General features: G+C 63.4%; 2 protein-coding genes across 2 annotated transcripts in view; one reads left to right on the top strand and one right to left on the bottom strand.

Annotated features, from left to right (window-relative positions):
• Window positions 1-18,928, bottom strand: part of TNNT2 (troponin T2, cardiac type) — a 323,809-nt gene that overhangs the window by 203,426 nt on the left and 101,455 nt on the right. The window lies entirely within an intron of this gene.
• The window catches only part of NAV1 (neuron navigator 1), a 136,411-nt gene that overhangs the window by 110,211 nt on the left and 7,272 nt on the right, over window positions 1-18,928 (top strand). The window contains exons 7-25 of the mRNA XM_090263256.1: window positions 1,440-1,578; window positions 1,947-2,244; window positions 2,980-3,673; window positions 4,149-4,592; window positions 5,116-5,157; window positions 5,693-5,841; window positions 7,371-7,541; window positions 8,423-8,475; window positions 9,011-9,034; window positions 9,139-9,216; window positions 11,757-11,840; window positions 12,025-12,136; window positions 13,738-13,859; window positions 16,799-16,998; window positions 17,226-17,418; window positions 17,524-17,692; window positions 17,993-18,090; window positions 18,217-18,312; window positions 18,549-18,708. Of these exons, the coding sequence (XP_090119382.1) occupies window positions 1,440-1,578; window positions 1,947-2,244; window positions 2,980-3,673; window positions 4,149-4,592; window positions 5,116-5,157; window positions 5,693-5,841; window positions 7,371-7,541; window positions 8,423-8,475; window positions 9,011-9,034; window positions 9,139-9,216; window positions 11,757-11,840; window positions 12,025-12,136; window positions 13,738-13,859; window positions 16,799-16,998; window positions 17,226-17,418; window positions 17,524-17,692; window positions 17,993-18,090; window positions 18,217-18,312; window positions 18,549-18,708 (3,326 nt within the window). The remainder of the gene's footprint in view (window positions 1-1,439; window positions 1,579-1,946; window positions 2,245-2,979; window positions 3,674-4,148; window positions 4,593-5,115; window positions 5,158-5,692; window positions 5,842-7,370; window positions 7,542-8,422; window positions 8,476-9,010; window positions 9,035-9,138; window positions 9,217-11,756; window positions 11,841-12,024; window positions 12,137-13,737; window positions 13,860-16,798; window positions 16,999-17,225; window positions 17,419-17,523; window positions 17,693-17,992; window positions 18,091-18,216; window positions 18,313-18,548; window positions 18,709-18,928) is intronic.

The raw sequence follows: 18,928 nt of genomic DNA, 5'->3' as shown, positions 1-18,928 counted from the left end.
TAAAATGACGTGAAGGCATTTTATAACCTGTGAGATCTTCCACAGTTTGCCTCTCAAGCATCCTTTCCCAGGAACCTGCCGGAAGAGGCGCATCACTGAAACAGGAGGAAACTCGCCCGCCGAGAAGAAGGCCGAGGTCCTGCGTCGGGGCCAGGCAGAGAGGCTTCAGGGACAGCGCGGGGCCCCCCACGCCCGCAGCGTCCGGCCGGCTCGGGAGCAGACAGCCAGAGGACAGATGCACAGGCACATGCTGGACGCAGGAGCAGAGGGGGGCATCCTGCCCTCTCCCCTCTGCGCTGGTGTAACGGGTGCGTCTGAACCGCGGCAGCACGTGCACTTCCTGAGCATCTGCAGTCTGTGAACCCTCCCCCTACCTTCCCGGTGGGAGCGGAGCTGTGACCAGGAGGATGGTCACCAGGCAAGGAGCCGTGCTCCCAGGAAGACGGAATGCCTTTCCCTCCAGCGCCAGGCTCCCCATCCCTGCGGGGCTTCTCTTGGGCTGGCGGACAGCGGTGGTTCTCTGAGCCGTGGGGTCGGGGCCTTCCATGAGCTTTTTCTCTGCTCCAAGACCTCGATTACCAATAATTGATCTCAGATGGCAGGTTCAGAGCCCCAGGCTTCCTCTGTCGGACCCGAGGGAACTTGCTGGGAAGACTCGGTTTGCTTGCCAGAGAGCTCGTCTTAACCAGAAGAGCCGATGGGATCATAAAGCCAGAGCTGACCTTCCCTCCTCGGGATTCTTTCTCTGCAGGTGGGGTGTGACGTCTCAGCCTAGGAGGTGTGGGATTTACCGTGTCGTGAATGGGGGGGCAGAGGTGGGCTGTCGTTGAAACCTGGCTGTATTCCACAGCAGCAAAACCGCTCCGTAGTGGTTAAATCCTCTGCTTTCTCTGCTCTTCCTCCGTGTGTTTGGATTAATCACTACAGAGCAACAAGCCAGGCGTGGAAACCACCCACCGCCCCGACCCAGCGCGTGCAGGAGAGGGAGGCCAGCCGAAATCAGGGCCAAGCCCTTAGATGACTTGCTTGTCTGATTTTTTTTAAGATCTTACTTATTTATAGAGAAAGGGGAAGGGAGAAAGAAAGGGAGAGAAACATCCATGTGTAGTTACCCCTTGCACGTCCCCAACCTGGGACCTGGCCTCCAATCCAGGCCTGTGCCCTGACTGGGACTCGAACCGGCGGCACTTTGGTTCGTAGGCTGGCACTCAGTTCACGGAGCCACTTTGTAACGCGCCTTTCTCTTGAGGAGACAGAACATCTTCTTTTGCCAGAACAGTCTGCTCCTTGTACAAACATCGCGAAACCACGAGCAACAAAAGTCTGTTGCACTTGGAGTTACCTGCAGACCCGGCCCACCCCACCCCCCTTTTTCCTTTGGTCCTCCTTCCGTCCCTGCGAAGTGCCCCAGCCGCTAACCTCCCCCCCCACCCCCGCAGCTGGGACGAGAGCAGCTCCATCAGCAGCGGGCTCAGCGATGCCTCCGACAACCTCAGCTCGGAAGAGTTCAACGCCAGCTCCTCGCTCAACTCCCTCCCGACGACTCCCACCGCGTCGCGCAGGAACTCCACTGTCGTGGTAGGTCGGGGCCAGGCCTGGGGCAAGTTGCTCACACACACACACACACACACACACACACACACACACTCTGTGGCCCTGGTTGCCCGGTGCCTTGGCCACGTCCTTCCCGAGGCCTAAGATATGAGCTGCTGTCGTGAGCGGCGCCCCGAGGGAGTGCCCACACCCACGTGGGGCCATTGCACCTGGAGAAGAGAGAAGTCAGAGATACATGGGTCGTCTTCTCTCTGACACCCCAGGTGTGGGTGGGAAAACCCCGGGTCGATGTAAGACTCTGGGTGGGGCAGGGCCACCCAGCGGCCAGGACGAGTCCCCTCGGCCAGCTGCCCCGCCCCCAATAAGCCTTCGGCCGCCCCTCCCCCCCGCAGCTGCGCACGGACTCGGAGAAGCGCTCCCTGGCGGAGAGCGGGCTGAGCTGGCTCGGCGAGTCGGAGGAGAAGGCCCCCAGGCGCCTGGACTACGACAGCGGCAGCCTGAAGATGGAGTCCGGCAGCTCCAAGTGGCGCCGGGAGCGGCCCGAGAGCAGCGACGACGCGTCCAAGGTCGCGGAGCTGAAGAAGCCCATCAGCCTGGGCCACCCCGGGTCCCTGAAGAAGGGCAAGACCCCTCCCGTGGCTGTCACGTCCCCCATCACCCACACGGCCCAGAGCGCCCTCAAAGTCGCAGGTGAGCCCGGACACAGCCGGGGAGACTGGCCGAGGCCCGTCTGGAGGTCCCTCCTCCTCGCGGTCGCGGCAGCCGCTACGATCTCGGCCTCCGCGCGCGTCTCTGCTGGCCTGCGCCCCGATCCTGGTGTGACCGTCTCCACTTTACACACGTGGGGGAAGCAGCCCAGAGGGGCTCAGTGGCCGAGCCAGAGGGCACAGCCAAGAACGGGGCCGGGGCGGCAAGACTGCCATGTCCAGAGACCCGTTTGACCGGCCTCGCCCACGACTCTCGGGTGGGAGACACGCAGCACGTCCTGGGGAGGCCCCAGAAGCCCCCAGTCAGACCTGCATGGCCTCCAGAGGCCCCTTGGCGCATCATCCGTGGCCCCTCTGGTCTCCGGTGACCGTGGACATGGCCGCCCTCTGCCATGCGCCTCCCTCCTTGCCCTCCTTCCCTGACTCGTTGCTAGATTTTCCTTCCTGAAACATCTCTGTGGTTGTTTCTGCCATTTTAACCAAGATGGAATGTTCTACTCTGCAAGCAGAAAACAACCAAAAAACAAAACAAATACGTGAAAACCCCCAGGCCACCCCCTCCGGCAAGCAGTGCTATCCACGCCTGGGGTGGCTGCTTCCCGTACATGGGCCCTGGAGCCCTGTGACACGCTGACGTGTCCCCTCTCACGGGGAAGAGAAGGGTGTTCGCGTGGTTGGCTGATTTTACCTGCTCTGACCCGTTTCCCGCCTCTTGCAGGCAAACCCGAAGGCAGAGCTGCCGACAAGGGCAAGCTGGCGGTGAGGAGCGCCGGGCTACAGCGCTCCTCCTCCGACGCCGGCCGGGAGCGCCCGGGTGATGCCAGGAAGCCGCCCTCGGGCACTGCCCGCCCCTCCACCTCGGGGTCTTTCGGCTACAAGAAGCCTCCTCCTGCCACGGGCACGGCCACCGTCATGCAGACAGGGGGCTCCGCCACGCTCAGCAAGGTCCAGAAGTCTTCGGGCATCCCGGTGAAGCCCGTGAATGGACGCAAGACCAGCCTGGACGTGTCCAACGGCCCGGAGCCCGGCTTCCTGGCTCCCGGCGCCAGGTCCAACATCCAGTACCGTAGCCTGCCCCGGCCAGCCAAGTCCAGCTCCATGAGCGTCACCGGCGGGCGGGGCGGGCCGCGCCCCGTGAGCAGCAGCATTGACCCCAGCCTGCTGAGCACGAAGCAGGCGGCCCTCACCCCCTCCAGGCTGAAGGAGCCCTCCAAGGTGGCCAGTGGGCGGGCCACGCCAGCCCCTGTCAATCAGACCGACCGGGAGAAGGAGAAGGCCAAGGCCAAGGCGGTGGCCATGGATGCAGACAGCATCTCCCTGAAGAGCCTCGGCTCCCCCGAGAGCACTCCGAAGAACCAGGCCGGCCACCCACCAGCCCCCAAGCTGGCAGAGCTGCCACCGACCCCTGTCAGGTACTGCACGGCGCCGTCCCATGTCCGTCTGTCTGGCGTTCTCCCACCAGCCCCTGCGCCCCTGGGCTCGTGAGGCCTGGCCTGGCCGCCACTCTCTGCGCCCCACTGGGCCTCTCCCTTCAGCTCCCGCGTGTCGGCTCCCCTCCCTCTTCCGCACTGCTCTCGAAGCTCCTGCTCGTGCAGCCCCCTGATCAGCCTCTACCTGTGTCTTCAGCACCACGTGCGGGGGAGTCACTACGTTCTTTCATGGTCACACGCGCCCTGTCTGCGTCTTCTGCTGTTGAACTCAACGGGGCCCTGGGCCAGATACCCATTTCCTCCTGGGGTGCCGCCCCTTCTCCGGGATAAGCCTCGGGACTCGGCAAACAGCTGGAAAGCGAGGCAACCGGACGAGGACATCCCTCTGAGCGTTGGTCCGCCGGCGGTGCCTCTGACCCCACGGTTCTCAGGGTTTCATTGTGTCTTTGCTCCTCAGGGCCACTGCCAAGAGCTTCGTCAAGCCGCCCTCCCTGGCCAACCTGGACAAGGTCAACTCCAACAGCCTGGATCTGCCGTCCTCCACGGGCACCCACACCCCAAAGGTGCCCGACGTGCACGCCGCCGGCCCCGTAGCCGGGGGCGCCCTCGCATCCTGCTTCTCCCCCAGCCCCGCCCCCATCCTCAACATCAACTCCGCCAGCTTCTCCCAGGGCCTGGAGCTCATGAGTGCGCTCAGCGTCCCCAAGGAGCCCCGCATGTACCCGAAACTCTCGGGCCTGCACAGGAGCATGGAGTCCCTCCAGATGCCCATGAGCCTGCCCAGTGCCTTCCCCAGCAGCACCCCCGTCCCCACCCCTGCCGCTTCCCCGGCCGCGCCCCCAGAGGAAGACGCAGAGGAACTGGCCTGGAGCGGGAGCCCCCGAACCGGGCAGTTAGACAGGTGAGTGGACAGAGACCGAGCAGAGCCCGGGCCTGTCCCGTGCCCCAGCGTCCTGGTCTGGCTGCCACTTGGTGGCTTCCGATTTCTTTCACCTACGCGACGACCTTGCGTCTGCTTCCCAGCTCCGTGAAACAGGATGTTTTTGGTCTTTAAATTATTATCTCATTGATTGGGAGACCAGTGCCCAAAGACTTAGTTCAGTGACTTAACCAAGGTCATGTGGCTGGTTTGACCTCGAAGCTCCTGCTTCCTGTGATGTCATTGCTTTGGCTTCATGTCCTGGTTTCATCGACCACAGTCTGACCTTCTCAGCAGTTCCCACATCCGATTTTGGTCCGAGAAAAGCATCGAACATTTCAGAGAAATGTCTCAAGCTGGGCCGAGAGGCAGCGCTATCTGGGTCTGTTTGGGGAGATAACAGGCCAGAGTCCCATGTCCTACGCTCAGGGCACATCCCTCAGACGTGGGCTCCCAGCCTCTAGCTTCTCTGACCAGCCCTCACGCTTCTCCTTTTTCTCTACAGTAACCAGCGGGATCAGAACACGCTGCCCAAGAAAGGGCTCAGGTAACCCTGACACACCCCACCCTGCCCTGCCCCTGTGCCTGGTCTCCGTGAAATCCTTAGGTGGCCTCGCCCAGGCCCGGCCCTCCCTCGGGGGTCTGGCACCCCACCCATGCTAACTGTGCACCTGAGTCAGCTTCAGAGCCACTGTTCTCTCCTGGGGACAGGGAGAAACAAGTTGGCACATGGGAGTCAGACCCTCGCCCGTCCCCGCCTGTGCGTCCCCTCCCGGCAGCACCTCCTCTGTAACTGTCCTGCCTCCAAGCCCAAGGGAGAACAGGCAACCTCAGGGTCATCCGGAGGGTGGGACGCAGCTGGGCATCCACGGTCCCTGCAGCACTGGCCCCTCAGGACCAGAGGCTCTGTCCTGAGCACTAATGCCTCCTCCATCACTCAGCCCCCTCGGGACTCCTGCAGCCCCTCGTGGGGGTCTGTGGCTCCCTCCGTGGGAGTCCTGCCTGCCCCTCTTCTCGTCCTGCTCAGACCCGATGCCACTCTGCAGTGGCCCAGGATGAGCTCTGCTGCCTCCGTCTGACAGGTACCAGCTTCCGTCCCAGGAGGAGGCCAAGGAGAGGCGCCACTCCCACACCCTTGGCGGGCTGCCCGATCCCGACGACCAGGCAGAACTGCCGTCCCCCCCCGCGCTGTCCGTGTCCCTGAGTGCCAAGGGCCAGCTCACCAACGTAGGTGAGTGTCCCCGTCACGCGCCACGGCCGGGGTGAAGCGGGGTCACCAGCAGGGCGAGGCCGGCCGGCGGGGCTTCGGGTTCTCTCTGCTCCTTGCCTCGCGCAGCATTGGCGGCCTCATGATGCGTCCGTTCCTTCGCGCAAAGTAAGACTGAAGGCAGAGCACTGCAGGATGCTGAGCTGACCACTGCCCCTGGGCACATGCTGTGGGTCTGCCCGGTGGCTTGGAGCCTCCAGAGCGGAGCCCACGCCCCACGCGGCACCACTGGGCTGTCTGGCCACTTGGGGGGAAGGAGGGGCAGCTGCGTGTCTATAGGGGATGGGACCTGCCTCCTAACTGGGAAAGCCGGGGTGCCGCTGCTGAGGCTGGGCCCGGGCCATCCCAGCCCTGACTGCAGATTGCCTGTGTGTCCTAGTCCCGTGGCCACGCCCTTCCCAAAGCCTCCAGAGGTGGGAAGGCCAGGCGAGAACGGAGGGCTCTGATTCGGACGGGCGGGAAGAGGACCCAGGCGGGCGTGGAGGGTGCCACCGGCCCAGTGGGGGCCGCTGCAGGACGGCCTGCCCAGGCCTCTGTTTGCGCCCTGTGGCTCGGTCCACCTCCTCTTCCCGCCAAGGCAGGGACAGCCTGGCCCGTCCTGTGGCGCAACTGAAGGGGACTTGAGGGAAAACTAGGAAGCGGGACCATGTCGCCTCGAGAAGGGAGTGGTTCTTAGGGAAAGGTCGTCTGGTCCCTGAAATGCCATCGCATGGAGGACGGGGCCAGCTTGTTCTCTGTCTCCGCCGAAGGCCAAACGGGGAAACGCGTCTACACTGCCAGGCGAGGGGCCGGGCTGGGCAGTGACCAGTCCGCACTCAGAAGGGCTCTGCACAGATCTGTCCGGAGAGACCGCCAGCGTCCACTGCCTGTGCGGTGCTGAACCGGGCTGGGGGGCTCCATGTGGGGGGTGCCCCGAGCTGGGACCCAGCAGGGTGGTCGGAGCAGGCTCTGCCTGAGCTGACACTCACCTGCTCCATTGCCTCCGACTTCTCGCCAGGGAATGCTGGGCAGAGAGGCCGAGTTTCTTGCTGCTTAGAGTGACAGTGGCCTATAACCTGGGGGTGAGGGGAGCATCTCAAGTCCCGCCTTCCTGCCCACAGGCCCTTGGTGGGACCCCCTCTCGCTGGCCCTTTTCATGGCTCTGAGTCTTGGTCTGACTCTCCGTCTGCCCAGCTGGCTGTGTGTTTTAGTGAAAATATTCATGTTCGTGGGCACATCCAAGGGATGTGAAGGTTTCGGGAGACGTGCCTGGCCCCCAGCCTGACTCTCCAAAGCGACAGCACCAGGGCAGGCAGGACACAGGAAACAGTGTCCACCCTTGACTGCCGACAGCAGGGTCCCCTGTCCCCCTCCAGCCTGCACAGCCCACCCCCTGTCCCCCCACCACCACCTTCCTGCCCTCTCACTCCTGGAGCTCCGGTCCCCACGGCCCGAAGTGCTGACCACCCTGCCTCTTCTCCTGCCCCCTCCCGCCCCTCCCTCTGTCCTTCCAGTGAGCCCCACTGCGGCCACCACGCCAAGAATCACGCGCTCCAACAGCATCCCCACCCATGAGGCGGCCTTCGAACTGTACAGTGGCTCCCAAACGGGGAGCAGCCTGTCCCTGGCCGAGAGACCCAAGGGCATGATCCGGTCAGGATCCTTCCGAGACCCCACGGACGATGGTGAGACTCCATGCAGCGCGGCTCACACTCATCCAGCCCTGCCGGGCTCTCCCCCGCCACCGCCTGCGCGGACACATACGCCCCTGACTCCCGCCACATCGAGCCGGGCCATATCAGCTCTCTCCCCCGATCCCTTCGCAGGGTTTGGGGGCCCAGAAACCTTTGGGCTGGGGAGGGGCGTGAGCGTGGAGGCTGGTGGCACCCTCAGAGCGCCAAAGACCCAGCCGCAGGCTGCGCCCGTCTCTCGGGTGTGCCACGCGCTGGGACAGGATGGTGGCTCTGAGACCCTGACGAAGAGCTAGGCGTCCATCCTCCTTCCACAAACGCTTGAGACCAGCCTCAGCCGGCCCGGGGTTGCCAGCTGTTGGGTCTGCGGTCAGCCCGGGGGCCAGGCTTCCGGAGGGCGCGTCCTTCCTTGCTTGGGGATGCGCCTGGGTTGTTTCCACTGGGCTCCACCGAGTGATCAGGACGAGGGTTTTACATCCCCTGGTTTGTCACCTGCGGGTCCCCAGGGCTCCAGCACGTCTCCCGTGCTGAGAAGAGGCGGTGCAGGCAGACGGCAGGGATTGTTCTGAGCAGCTGGGCTCCCCTGGGAGGGAGGACGGTCGACACCTACCTGGGAACGTCCCCTCTCCCTTCGGGAGTCCTAGTCCCCTCGGGGCTGCAGAGCCAGGGCCACCACCCCGGCCAGCGTAGACCGAAGGAGGAGGCCCCTCTGCTCGACAGGCCGGACCCGCTCTGGGCTGTCGGGACCAGCTGGGTCCCCGTTCGGTTCTTTCCGTTGACTCTGGATTCTGTCCCGGCGGCTGCCTCGGGCTCTTCCCGGGAGCCCTGCCCTGTCCCTGAGCCCCGTGCTGACGCTCTGCTCTCTTCTCTTCCAGTGCACGGCTCCGTGCTGTCCCTGGCTTCCAGTGCGTCCTCCACCTACTCCTCAGTAAGAGCACTCGCCTCGCCCTCAGGCCCCCCGCACGCTGGGCCCCGGGGTGGGGAGGGAGCCTGAGCTGCTCGAGGTCTGTCTGGCCTCACCGCCAACCGTGGGCTCCTCTGGGCCGTGGGGGGCGGGGGCCTCTGCGGTGCGGTGGCACGTGTGTGTTTCTAGGGCTCCAGAACCGGGTGGTGTTTCCCACGTGTTCTTTGTGGGGCAGCCAGTGCCCCTCCCCGGGCTCTTAGGCTCCTTCATATTTGGATTCATTCTGTCCTTGGTTCCAACTCCTTCAAGTTCAGGGCAGAAAGGCTCAGTTCCAATCGGCCAGTGTCATTTCCCAGCCTAATGGCTGGACTTCAGCCCCAGAGAAATCTTTGGCCAAACCTGGTGTAGGGTCAGGGCCAGCCCTGTGGGGACCCCGGGTCCCGCGTCAGCCTCCTCGCGCCTCTGGGCTGCGCTTGTCCGAGCGCCCTGCCCACCGCGGCCCGGCCTCCGCGCCTGTGTGTAACCTCCTCCTCTCTCTCCCCTGCGCTCCCTTCTCCAGGCTGAGGAGAGGATGCAGTCCGAGGTAGGGCGCCTGGCCTTGGTCTCTGCTTGCTGACCCCTGCCCTCCCGACGCCCCCATGCCTCCCACTGCCGCCGCCATCAGCTGCCTCTCTCTTCCTTCCGCAGCAAATCCGCAAGCTGCGTCGGGAACTGGAATCGTCACAGGAGAAGGTGGCCACCCTGACGTCTCAGCTGTCTGCCAACGTGAGTGCGGCCCAGGCAGTTAGTTACGCGGCCGGTGTTAGAGCAGCTCAGCCAGAGGAGGGGCGTCATTGCTCACGCGTCCCCCGGGCTCTGAGGCCAAGGGAGCAGAGGGCCCGAGCATCCCCCGCCCCGTCTCGGAGTTTGTTTTGGGGAAGAACGACTCTGTCCCACGCCTAGTCAGTAAGTGTGGGTGGGCCATGCCCGATGGTCTTTGAAGCCCCTAGAGAAAGAGGGGCAGGCTGCCCGCGGCCCTGCATGGGGTCGGCACAACCCTGCCATTGGCCGTGGACCGCGGTGGCCGTGGCAAGTGTCACCCCTGCTGTGACTTCGTTCACGCCACATCACGGGGCAGGCCCTGAGCCGGCTCCCAGAATCTGTCTGGTGACTGTGACACTGCTTAGGACCCACCCCACCCCGCCCAGCTGCCTTTCCCAGGAGTCCCTTGGGCAGCTGGCGGGGTGGGTCCGAGCCCCGGGTCGGGAGCCAGGACTCTTGCCGGTGCCCTCATGCCGCCCCACGGAGCCTCCACGTCGACGGAGCTCCCTCTCCCTCAGACCTTGGTCTCCCCACCCGCGAGGTGAGGACAAGCTCAGCCGCTGCCCTGACCAGGCTGTGGCCTGCGAGCAAACAGAGAACATAAGACTCATTTTCCCCCGAAGCTGTAAACACCAGCTGAGCCGGATCTGCGGGAGCGATCCAAGTGCTTGCACAAAAGTGGCCATGTCTCTGGCTTCCGCAGTGGTTTCTGGCTTTTCCTCTCCGGGGACCCCAGCTGTCGGCCGTGGTCTCCCCTCGGGATCATGTGGGAGTCTCTTTACCAAGGTCCTGCGTGTTTCCAATTTACTTCAGCAGTGGCCCCACAGATGCTGGCTCCTCTCCTTCGTCTCTGCCCTAAGCCCTCGATTTAGACACTGAACTTGGTTTGTTTGAAACTCAAAGCAAGCACTTTTTTTCCACTCCTGGGACTTACAAGGATTGTCATATAAACAAGAGTCATTCCTCCCTCCGTGTACTCCACCCACCGAGGCGGTGGCCTGGGTCAGGTCCTGCACAGCCCAGGACACAGACTGCAGCAGCGTTGTGATCATTCGCGGCCCAGTCTGTGCGCCATCGCGCTATCAGGGCTGGGCAGGGGCCAAGAGGATGAACTCAGAGCGTGATTTCTCTTAGAACAGGAAGTTCCCTGTGCTTCAAGACAGAACAAACACCCAAGCGTGACAGGTTTTAAATTTCCAAGGCCAGTTCTTACTGAGGTCGGGGCCCCACTTTTGGGCAGGAGGCACCGCCAGAACTGGGGGAGGTTCTCCCGTGCCCTTCGTGATCCGATGCCCAACTGAGCTCTGGCCACGTGCCGTGAGCTGCCTGCTGCCCGCGTGGAGGGCACAGACCGCTGACCCCCCTGATGCCGGCCTCTCCCCGGCTCCTCCTCGTAGCCACTCATGGCGCAGGTTCCCTTACGAGGGTCACGGCGGGGAGGGCTCAGGGGAATGGGGAGGAAAACACCCGGATTTGCAAGGGAGCCCGCAGTCAGGAGAGGCCAGCACAGAAGCTGGGCACCGTGGGGGCCGTGCCGGGCAGCTGTCCAGCGTCCACAGACATGGACCGGGATGCAGAGAACATACAAGGCCTGAAGCCATGGAGACAGGAGCTCCCTGCTCAGGAGAGGAAGCAAAGTACCTGGAGTCGTGACGTGCGTCCCGGAGCCCACGCCTTGACGGAGTTGAGTCCAAGAAGACGCAGCAGAGTTTCGCACGGGACCAGAGGCACTGCCAGCCACCAAGGTCAAGTGAAAGTGCGGCCAGGGGCGCGGGCAGCAGGTGGAAACTGGCTGACCCACCGGGAGGAAAAGCGTCAGCCGACAGGAAGCAGTGAGAGCGTCGCGGATGGCGTCCTAGAGCAGGCAGAACACGCCGTCACCTCCTGCTGGGCCACCGCGTGCTCGCACCCCCGCGCAGATGGCGGTTCCTCCGCCCCAGGCCCCCCTTTGCCATCCTGGCCTCATTCCCTTCACCTGTCCTCCCACCCTCCACCTCCCGGCCCCAGCTCGGGCCCTGCCCCATGTGGCCTTGGCCGGCCTCTCACCCAGAGGGCACGGGTGCCCTTCCCGTCTCACACCCAGCGGCCTGGCCGTGGGAGACCCCGCTGCACCCTGAACTCCTCTCTCTGGCCTGCAAGAGCCTGAAGGAGCAGGAGCAACGAGCCACAGCGACGCACTTAAGAACAGGGAGTCCCCAGGAGCTCTGGAGGAAAGATACAGCTTCCACCAGACGCGTGGGCAGCCGGCTGGCCGCTACGCCCTCGGCGCAGCAGGGACAGCCCACCCCTGGTAGAGGACAGGGGCAGCCCTGTGCCCCAGGAGCCCCGTGTCAGGAACTAGACTGCGTCCCCCCGAAGGTGTCACAGTGCAGCTCCTCCACCCAGAGAAGTCTTGCCTCAAAGGCCCCAGGAGCTGTGTCGGCCCAGGTCGGCTCCGAGACGGAGGGCCAGCTAACCCGTGCTGGCCGCAAGCGACTTCAGGGCCTCCTGTCTGCTCCTTTCAGGCGAACCTGGTGGCGGCCTTCGAGCAGAGCCTGGTGAGCATGACGTCCCGCCTACGGCACCTGGCCGAGACGGCCGAGGAGAAGGTGAGCGGCCTGGGCGGGGGCGGGCCGGTCACGGCCACCCCCGAGGTTCTCCCTCCGTCACCCTGAGTTCTCAACCTGCCCCTTAATAAAGCTGTCCCGATGCCCTGCACTCTGTACCGTGTCTGGCAGGCACATAGTAGGTCTCCAATTCCGACCAGTGATGCTGCTCCTTTTTCTGTCCAAGGATACCGAGCTGCTGGATTTGCGGGAAACCATAGACTTTCTGAAGAAGAAGAACTCAGAGGCCCAGGCAGTTATTCAGGGTGCGCTTAACGCCTCGGAATCCACGCCCAAAGGTAGGGGAGCAGCACCAGACAGAGGGGCGCGGGTGGTGGGCGGGACGTGATTGCAAGTCTCACCCATGCCCACCGGGCACCAGGTCCCACGTCAGCTTCCTGGCACCCGTCAGAGTGATGCTCTGGACTCTGCCAAGGACCCTGCTGCCCCGGGGTTGGGGAGAGCAGAGACCTGTCGTCCTGTCTGGTCCTCTCCTGCACCTCAGGCCGGAGCCAGGAGGCTACCCGAGCTCCTCATTAAAGCGGCCCCTGATTCTCTGCCAAATGAAGGGGAGTTTTACCAGACAAACCTGTGGTCCCTCTCCTTGGTGTTTATCCAGAGGAGCTGAAATTTGGTGTCCCCAGCAAAGCCTACACAGGAATGTTTATAGCAGCTTTAGTCTCATCGCCACAACTTGGAAGCCAGCATGAGGTCCTTCAGTTAGCATGTGGGGGACTTGGCGGCGCTGAGCCAGACAAGGAGGTTTTATGACTCAGCGCTCGGAAGCCGTTAGCTGTCGAGCAGTGAAAAGGTATCGAGGAATCTTAAATGCACGTCACTAAGAGAAAAACGCCAACTGGAAAAGGCTGCGTGCCGCTGGATTCCAATGATGTGACATCCAGGAAAGGCAGGACCGTGGCCACAGCAGAAAGTGCAGCGTTGCCGGGATTTGCGAGGCAGAGGGGCATGGGCAGAGCACAGAGGTGGTCAGGGCAGGGACACTGCTCTGTGTGGCAGGACAGCGGAGGACACAGGTCATTCGGTGTGAGCCCGCAGGTCAGCCAGGGACCCTGGGTGATGACGACGCGCAGTGTGGGTTCATAGTGACAACAGATGCACCATCTGCTGGAGGATGTTGACGGTGGGGACACAGGGGACATGGGAGCTCTCCGTGCCTTCAGTTCTGCTGTGAACCTGCTACTGCTCTAGAAACATAAGAAATCGGCACGTTGCATCCTTACATACGTGTGTGTATGTGCACACACACATATGTAGTCCGGTTTGATCCTTGCGCTAGTTCTCCAAGGGAATGCCGTCCACTCCTCAGACCAGGCACCATCCACACAGGTTAGGACATGGGCCTTGGCGTTTGACAACCGCGCGGTCAGTGTTGCTGAGGTCCAGGCCCCTGGCGGGTGGATGCTTCAGAGACCCCGGCCAGGCCTCGGGGCAGCTGGCCGGCCGTGTCGCTCACGGTCAATGTCTTTCTCGCCCCCCGGCCGTGATGTCTCGCTGTTGGCAAGGCCCTCGTGACCTTGACTGCCCCCGTCTGAACATCGACTTGGCCTCCTCCTTCGCCGAGAACTCCGCTCAGTGTTCCCCAGCCACCAGTTTCCATTCATTGATCCTCGGCCATTTCTCTCCCATTTGTCGGGAGCAGCTATCCCTTCTCGCCGAGAGTGGCCCCTTGCCTGGCTTTGGGGTGATCCCTCTGGTCCTTACCACCCCCCCACACACACACACACGCTCTCCTTTCTGCATCTCTGACCTCTTCTCTGTAACAACCCAAACACGGGTAACGTGGACGTGGGAGCTGGTTGGTTGCTTCTCCTGCACCTCCTGCAACTAGACTTGCCTGCGCCCCTCATCTTTAAATGCACCCCATCTGTTCCGCCCCCAGAGCTCCGGATCAAGAGGCAGAATTCCTCAGACAGCATCTCGAGCCTGAACAGCATCACCAGCCACTCCAGTGTCGGCAGCAGCAAGGATGCGGACGCGAAGAAGAAGAAGAAGAAGAGCTGGGTGGGTGAAGGGTCATGTGGAGGGTCACGTGCCGCCTGGCGGGCCACCTCCCCCTCAGCACAGGGAGCGGCTCCGTCCAGGAAGAACCCCAATGCTGAGCCCCCGGTTCACGTCTGCTCAGAGCAAGGTCTGCGGACTCACGCCCTCACGGTCCCTCTGTCCTGTCCCGAGGCCACGTCTCCAGCCACCCTGGCAGCTTTCCCAGGGCGCCCACACAGGTTGGGTCCAGTGTGTCTGTCAGCAGAAGGGGATGTGCTGTAGTCCCCGGCCCACCCTCCCCCACCCCCCCCCATACACCATGCGAAGAAGAGTCAGGGGCAAAGCCATTCCCCTAGAGGCTCCGGGCGTCACTGCGTCCATTTTTTGGAGAGGTCTTTGTGGAGCTGGGTTTTGTTTTTCCCAGGTAACCCTCACCTGCCCTTGGCTGACTGTTCAGTCCTCTGCGGCTGGTGGGGGGGAGGGGATCCCCAAGTGCAGGCTTCTTGCCCTCTGCCCCGTGGGTAGGACCGGCCCACAGACCCCAGTGCAGTGCAGACAGGTGTGCGCTATGCAAACGCGTGATTAAGTCTTGCTTTTTTTTTCCCTTCAAAATGCCGACTTCAAATCCCCATTTTTTTCCAGGTCTATGAGGTAAGAGATGTGGTTCCCCTCCCCCATCTTCTCTTCCCCTTGCCATGCCCCCCATTTCCACAGCAGCTCTCTCCCCTGAAGGCAGACTGGCCGCTCATAGCACTCACCGGGACAGTCCCCCCAGAGCTCCTGGCTAGCTCCACTGCATGGCCCCCCGCGGCTGTCCCTGTTCCAAGCAAAAGGAGGTCACAGTCCCACTCTGCTCCCTCCTATCCACAGTCAGACTGACTCCCGTTCAGAAGGGGGGCTTTCTTGTTTTTGTTCCATCAAACCCTAGAAGCCCCCAACCAGACAAGAGGAACACTCACGGCCCTGCTTTCCAGGGGCTGGCTGTGGTCTAGACTCAGATGAACCTGAGGTGGGCGAGGGCTAGGACCCCGTACAGGGCACCTGGAGTCTCCCTAAAGCCTGCAGCCCTCCCAGCACCCATGGGGATGGGGTTTCCAAAGAGGGTTCAGGGATGAGAGCATGGCCCACAACAGGCAGTGGGTGAGCCCGGAACTTCCGTCCCAAACCAGACGTCTGTGGTCTGTGCTCACACCCTCCCCGTGCTGGGCTGGATGTGGTGGACGGTGGGAAAGTGAGGTCTGGTCTCAGCCCCCAGGAGCCTGCAGATTTGCTGGGGGGACAGAGAACGTGATCAGGTCCTTGCTAACAGCCTGCATCAGTCTGGGGGTGTTCAAGGGCCAGTCACAGGAGGGGGGACGTGGGAGGGGCCGGACTGAGGGGGGTGGGCAGATAGAGACCACCCCGTGTGGACGCTGCCTGAGTAAAGGGAGCCCTGGGCAGGGAGGCAGTCGGCCCAGCCGAGCACTGACCGAGGGGGGCAGATGGGCCTTTCCACTTGACCCTCAAGGTCAGCGTTTCTCGCTCCACGAGGTGCCCCCGCCAGGCCTCCGAGATGCTCCTTAAACAGTGGTGCCGTTGGCAGACCCGAGGCCCTGCGTGTCCCCTGCGGCACGTCCGCCCAGGGAGACCTCTGCGGCGCCCGCGGGAAAGAGCGCTGGCACGTTCGGCTCAGCCCAGTTTCCTGACACCATTTGATACCGCAGAACCCCCCGCGTGTCCCAGCAGAACCCCATGGGAGCGCACTTCCCACAGAGGGTCCCAGTGACCAGAGGGGACCCCTGCTTCAGGCACCTGTGCCACTGGATGTCTCTGCAGGCACACGGGCACACATACATGCACACATGCGTGAGCGCACAAGCACATACATGTGCACTCGTGCACACATGGCTTTCTGGGAGGCGGTGTGTAGAGAGGACGTCCTTGGATTGAAAACCCGGGAGCCTGAGTCCGAGCCCCCCACCCCCCTCAGCCATGCCAGCTCGCGGGCCTTTCAGCCTTGGCTCAGGGCCTTGCTTCCTCGCGGACGACAGTCCCCTGCACGCTTCCCCTCTCGCTCGTCACGCGTGACAGCCGGACAGGTGCTCCCCCTCGTCCGATGCAGCAGGGGCCCCGGCACACAGTCCTGCCAGCTGTGCCCTCCTGGGCTCTGAGAGACACGGAGGGTCCCTCAGACCCTCCCTCCGGGCCCTTCTCGCTGTCCCAGGTCTGGTTCGCCCTCGGCCCTTGTCACCTTCCTTCACTGTCTGCCGCCCTCCATCTGTGTCCCTGTGTGCCGTGCATGCTGTGTGGGTGCATGTGAGCGTGTGCGGGGCAAGGCCCTGTCGGCAGCTCCAGCTCATGCCCGTACCCCCCAGACCCAGCACCGCCTGAGGTCGACACGTGGCAGGCACGTCACGGTGTCCCCGGTGCTCCGAGGGGGTGCGGGAGACGCCCCTTCTTCTAGGCCCTTTGAGGGGAAGGGGGAGAAAGTGCCTGCACCTGGTGGCTCCTGCCCTTCTGGGACGTGCTGAGCAGAGAGACACTAACGGAAACTCGGGGCCACTCTGTTCTGTTGACGTCCACAGAAGCACGTTGTCAGCTTCTGGTTCACTGGTGCATAGACTCAGATCCGATGCGCCTGGTCGGGGGGCTGAGCTCTAGACGGACCCATCCCTGGCCGTGAAATATGCCCTCTGTGACCTCGGGAGACTCCTCTGTCCCTCTCCATCCCCCAGGGGAGAGGAAACCCAAGAAGTGCCCACAGCCCACAGCAGCAGCCGCCGGAACCAGCCCATGTCTCAGCCCCAAACTCTAGGCGACGCTGCTTCTAGCCCATGAACAAGCGAAGCCCTGGAGAGGGAGGCCGAGCCCCAGCAAGCGGAGGCCCCGCCTGTGCGCTGCTCTGGCTCAGAAACCCCAGACGCCCTCCCATCTCCACGCGGAGCCCTGACGCCTCTCCCCTTGGGTCTGCTCTCTTCCAGCTTCGGAGCTCCTTCAACAAAGCCTTCAGTATAAAAAAGGGCCCCAAGTCCGCATCCTCTTACTCCGATATCGAGGAGATTGCCACCCCCGACTCCTCCGCGCCCTCATCCCCCAAACTGCAGCATGGCGGGTCCACAGAGACCGCCTCGCCCTCCGCCAAGTCCTCCCACTCGTCCTCTGTGGGCGTCGAAGCCCCTGAGTAAGTGCCACCCGTACCTGCCACCCAGCCTGGCACCTGCGTGAACCCGGCCACCACTGGCCACCAGCCCTTCCCACCTGGACACGCAGTGGCCCACACAGACCTCCACCCAGGCCTCTGAGACCAGCAGGGGACCGTCCCTGTCCCTGCTGAGCACCCAGAGGCAGAAGCCGGGCCCCTGGCAGCCAGCGCTGCATGTAGCTGGCTTGACACCCGCTTCCTCGCAGGGTCCCCACTCACCCTGCCCCCCACACGCGGCTGTTCCACGCCAGCGAGGAGGAGGAGCCCGAGAAGAAAGAGGTGTCGGAGCTGCGCTCCGAGCTGTGGGAGAAGGAGATGAAGCTGACGGACATCCGCCTGGAGGCCCTGAACTCCGCCCACCAGCTGGACCAGCTCCGGGAGACCATGCACAACATGCAGGTGAGCCGGGCGCCGGGGCGGGGCCGCGGGGGTGGGGACCGGGGCCAGGGGCCCCGCTGAGGCCTCGTCGGCAGCCCTGACCCTGCCTGTCTCTTCTGGCTGTAGCTGGAGGTGGACCTGCTCAAGGCGGAGAACGACCGGCTGAAGGTCGCCCCGGGCCCCTCGTCGGGCCCCACCCCAGGGCAGGCCCCTGGGTCCTCGGTGCTGCCGTCCCCTCGCCGGGCGCTGGGCCTGGCGCTCACCCGCTCCTTCAGCCCGGGTCTCACAGACACAGGTGCCTTTGTGAGCAGAGCCTGCCCAGGGCGGGTGGGGCGAGCAGGGTCGCGCCCACGGTTCCACACTCCACGCCCTCTGGTGGCGAACTCCCTGGGCCAAGGAGGTGACGAGGCGGCCCCAGGGCAATGCCATGAGACCCAGTCGCTCTGGTCCTTGGCCACAACCGCTGTTCAGTGCGGGGCTACCGCCTGCCCCACCCCCCGGGATGCTCAGAGCATTACCAGGAAGGACGAGGATGGGGAGGCGGGGGAACACCAGTGGGTGCCCCTGACACCGCCCGTCCCTCTCCGGCCTGCAGACCTGTCGCCCATGGACGGCATCAGCAGCAGCGGCCCCAAGGACGAGGCCACCCTCCGGGTGGTGGTGAGGATGCCCCCACAGCACATCATCCGAGGGGTGAGAGCTCCGGGGGCCCGGGGCACGCAGTCCCGCCCGAGGAGGCCTGGGTGCGAGGTGTCTCCCTGTCTCCCTCCCCTGGGCATCGCCTTCCCGGGCTCACGTGCTTCTATCTTGGCCTCGTAGGACTTGAAGCAGCAGGAGTTCTTCCTGGGGTGCAGCAAGGTCAGCGGGAAACTCGACTGGAAGCTGCTGGACGAAGCTGTGTTTCAGGTGTTCAAGGTAAAGGGACACATGGACTCACAGAGGTGGCCTGTCCTCCCCTGGGAGACGGAGCCACGCAGACACTGGGTCCTGGGGACCTGGGGTCCCCTGTGGAGAAGCGCTAAGTGGGAAAACCACGTGCCGCTCCCCCTTCATCCTCCTTTGTTCCCTCGAAAGTTTCTTTTCTGCGTCCTTTTGCGTCTGTGTCCCTCCTTGGTGTTCCCCACCGTCACCGCGTTCCCCTGCTCTGCCAGGACTACGTCTCTAAGATGGACCCAGCCTCCACCCTGGGACTCAGCACCGAGTCCATTCACGGCTACAGCATCAGCCACGTGAAGCGGGTGTTGGACACGGAGCCCCCAGAGATGCCTCCCTGCCGCCGTGGCGTCAATAACATATCTGTCTCCCTCAAAGGTCAGTCCTGCCTCCGGGTGGGATGGGGGGGAGAGGGGAGGGATGGATGGTCAGACACCCATTGTCGGCTCACTCCGCAACGACCCCTGAGAAACTGCCGTGAGAATTTCACGGTCAGCCCACCAGGTCTCCCGTTCTGATTTCGCATCTTTGGATGCTAACACACCTGGGTGGAAAATGTTTGTGGTTCTTTGTTTATTTATTTATTTATTTTTAGAGA

This window comes from Furipterus horrens, unplaced genomic scaffold (assembly GCF_987537825.1).
Source record: "Furipterus horrens unplaced genomic scaffold, mFurHor1.1.pri manual_scaffold_15, whole genome shotgun sequence".
In the NCBI taxonomy this organism is placed as follows: domain Eukaryota; kingdom Metazoa; phylum Chordata; class Mammalia; order Chiroptera; family Furipteridae; genus Furipterus; species Furipterus horrens.
The sequence above is the reverse complement of the archived record's forward strand: the minus strand, read 5'-3'. Positions and strand labels throughout refer to the sequence as shown.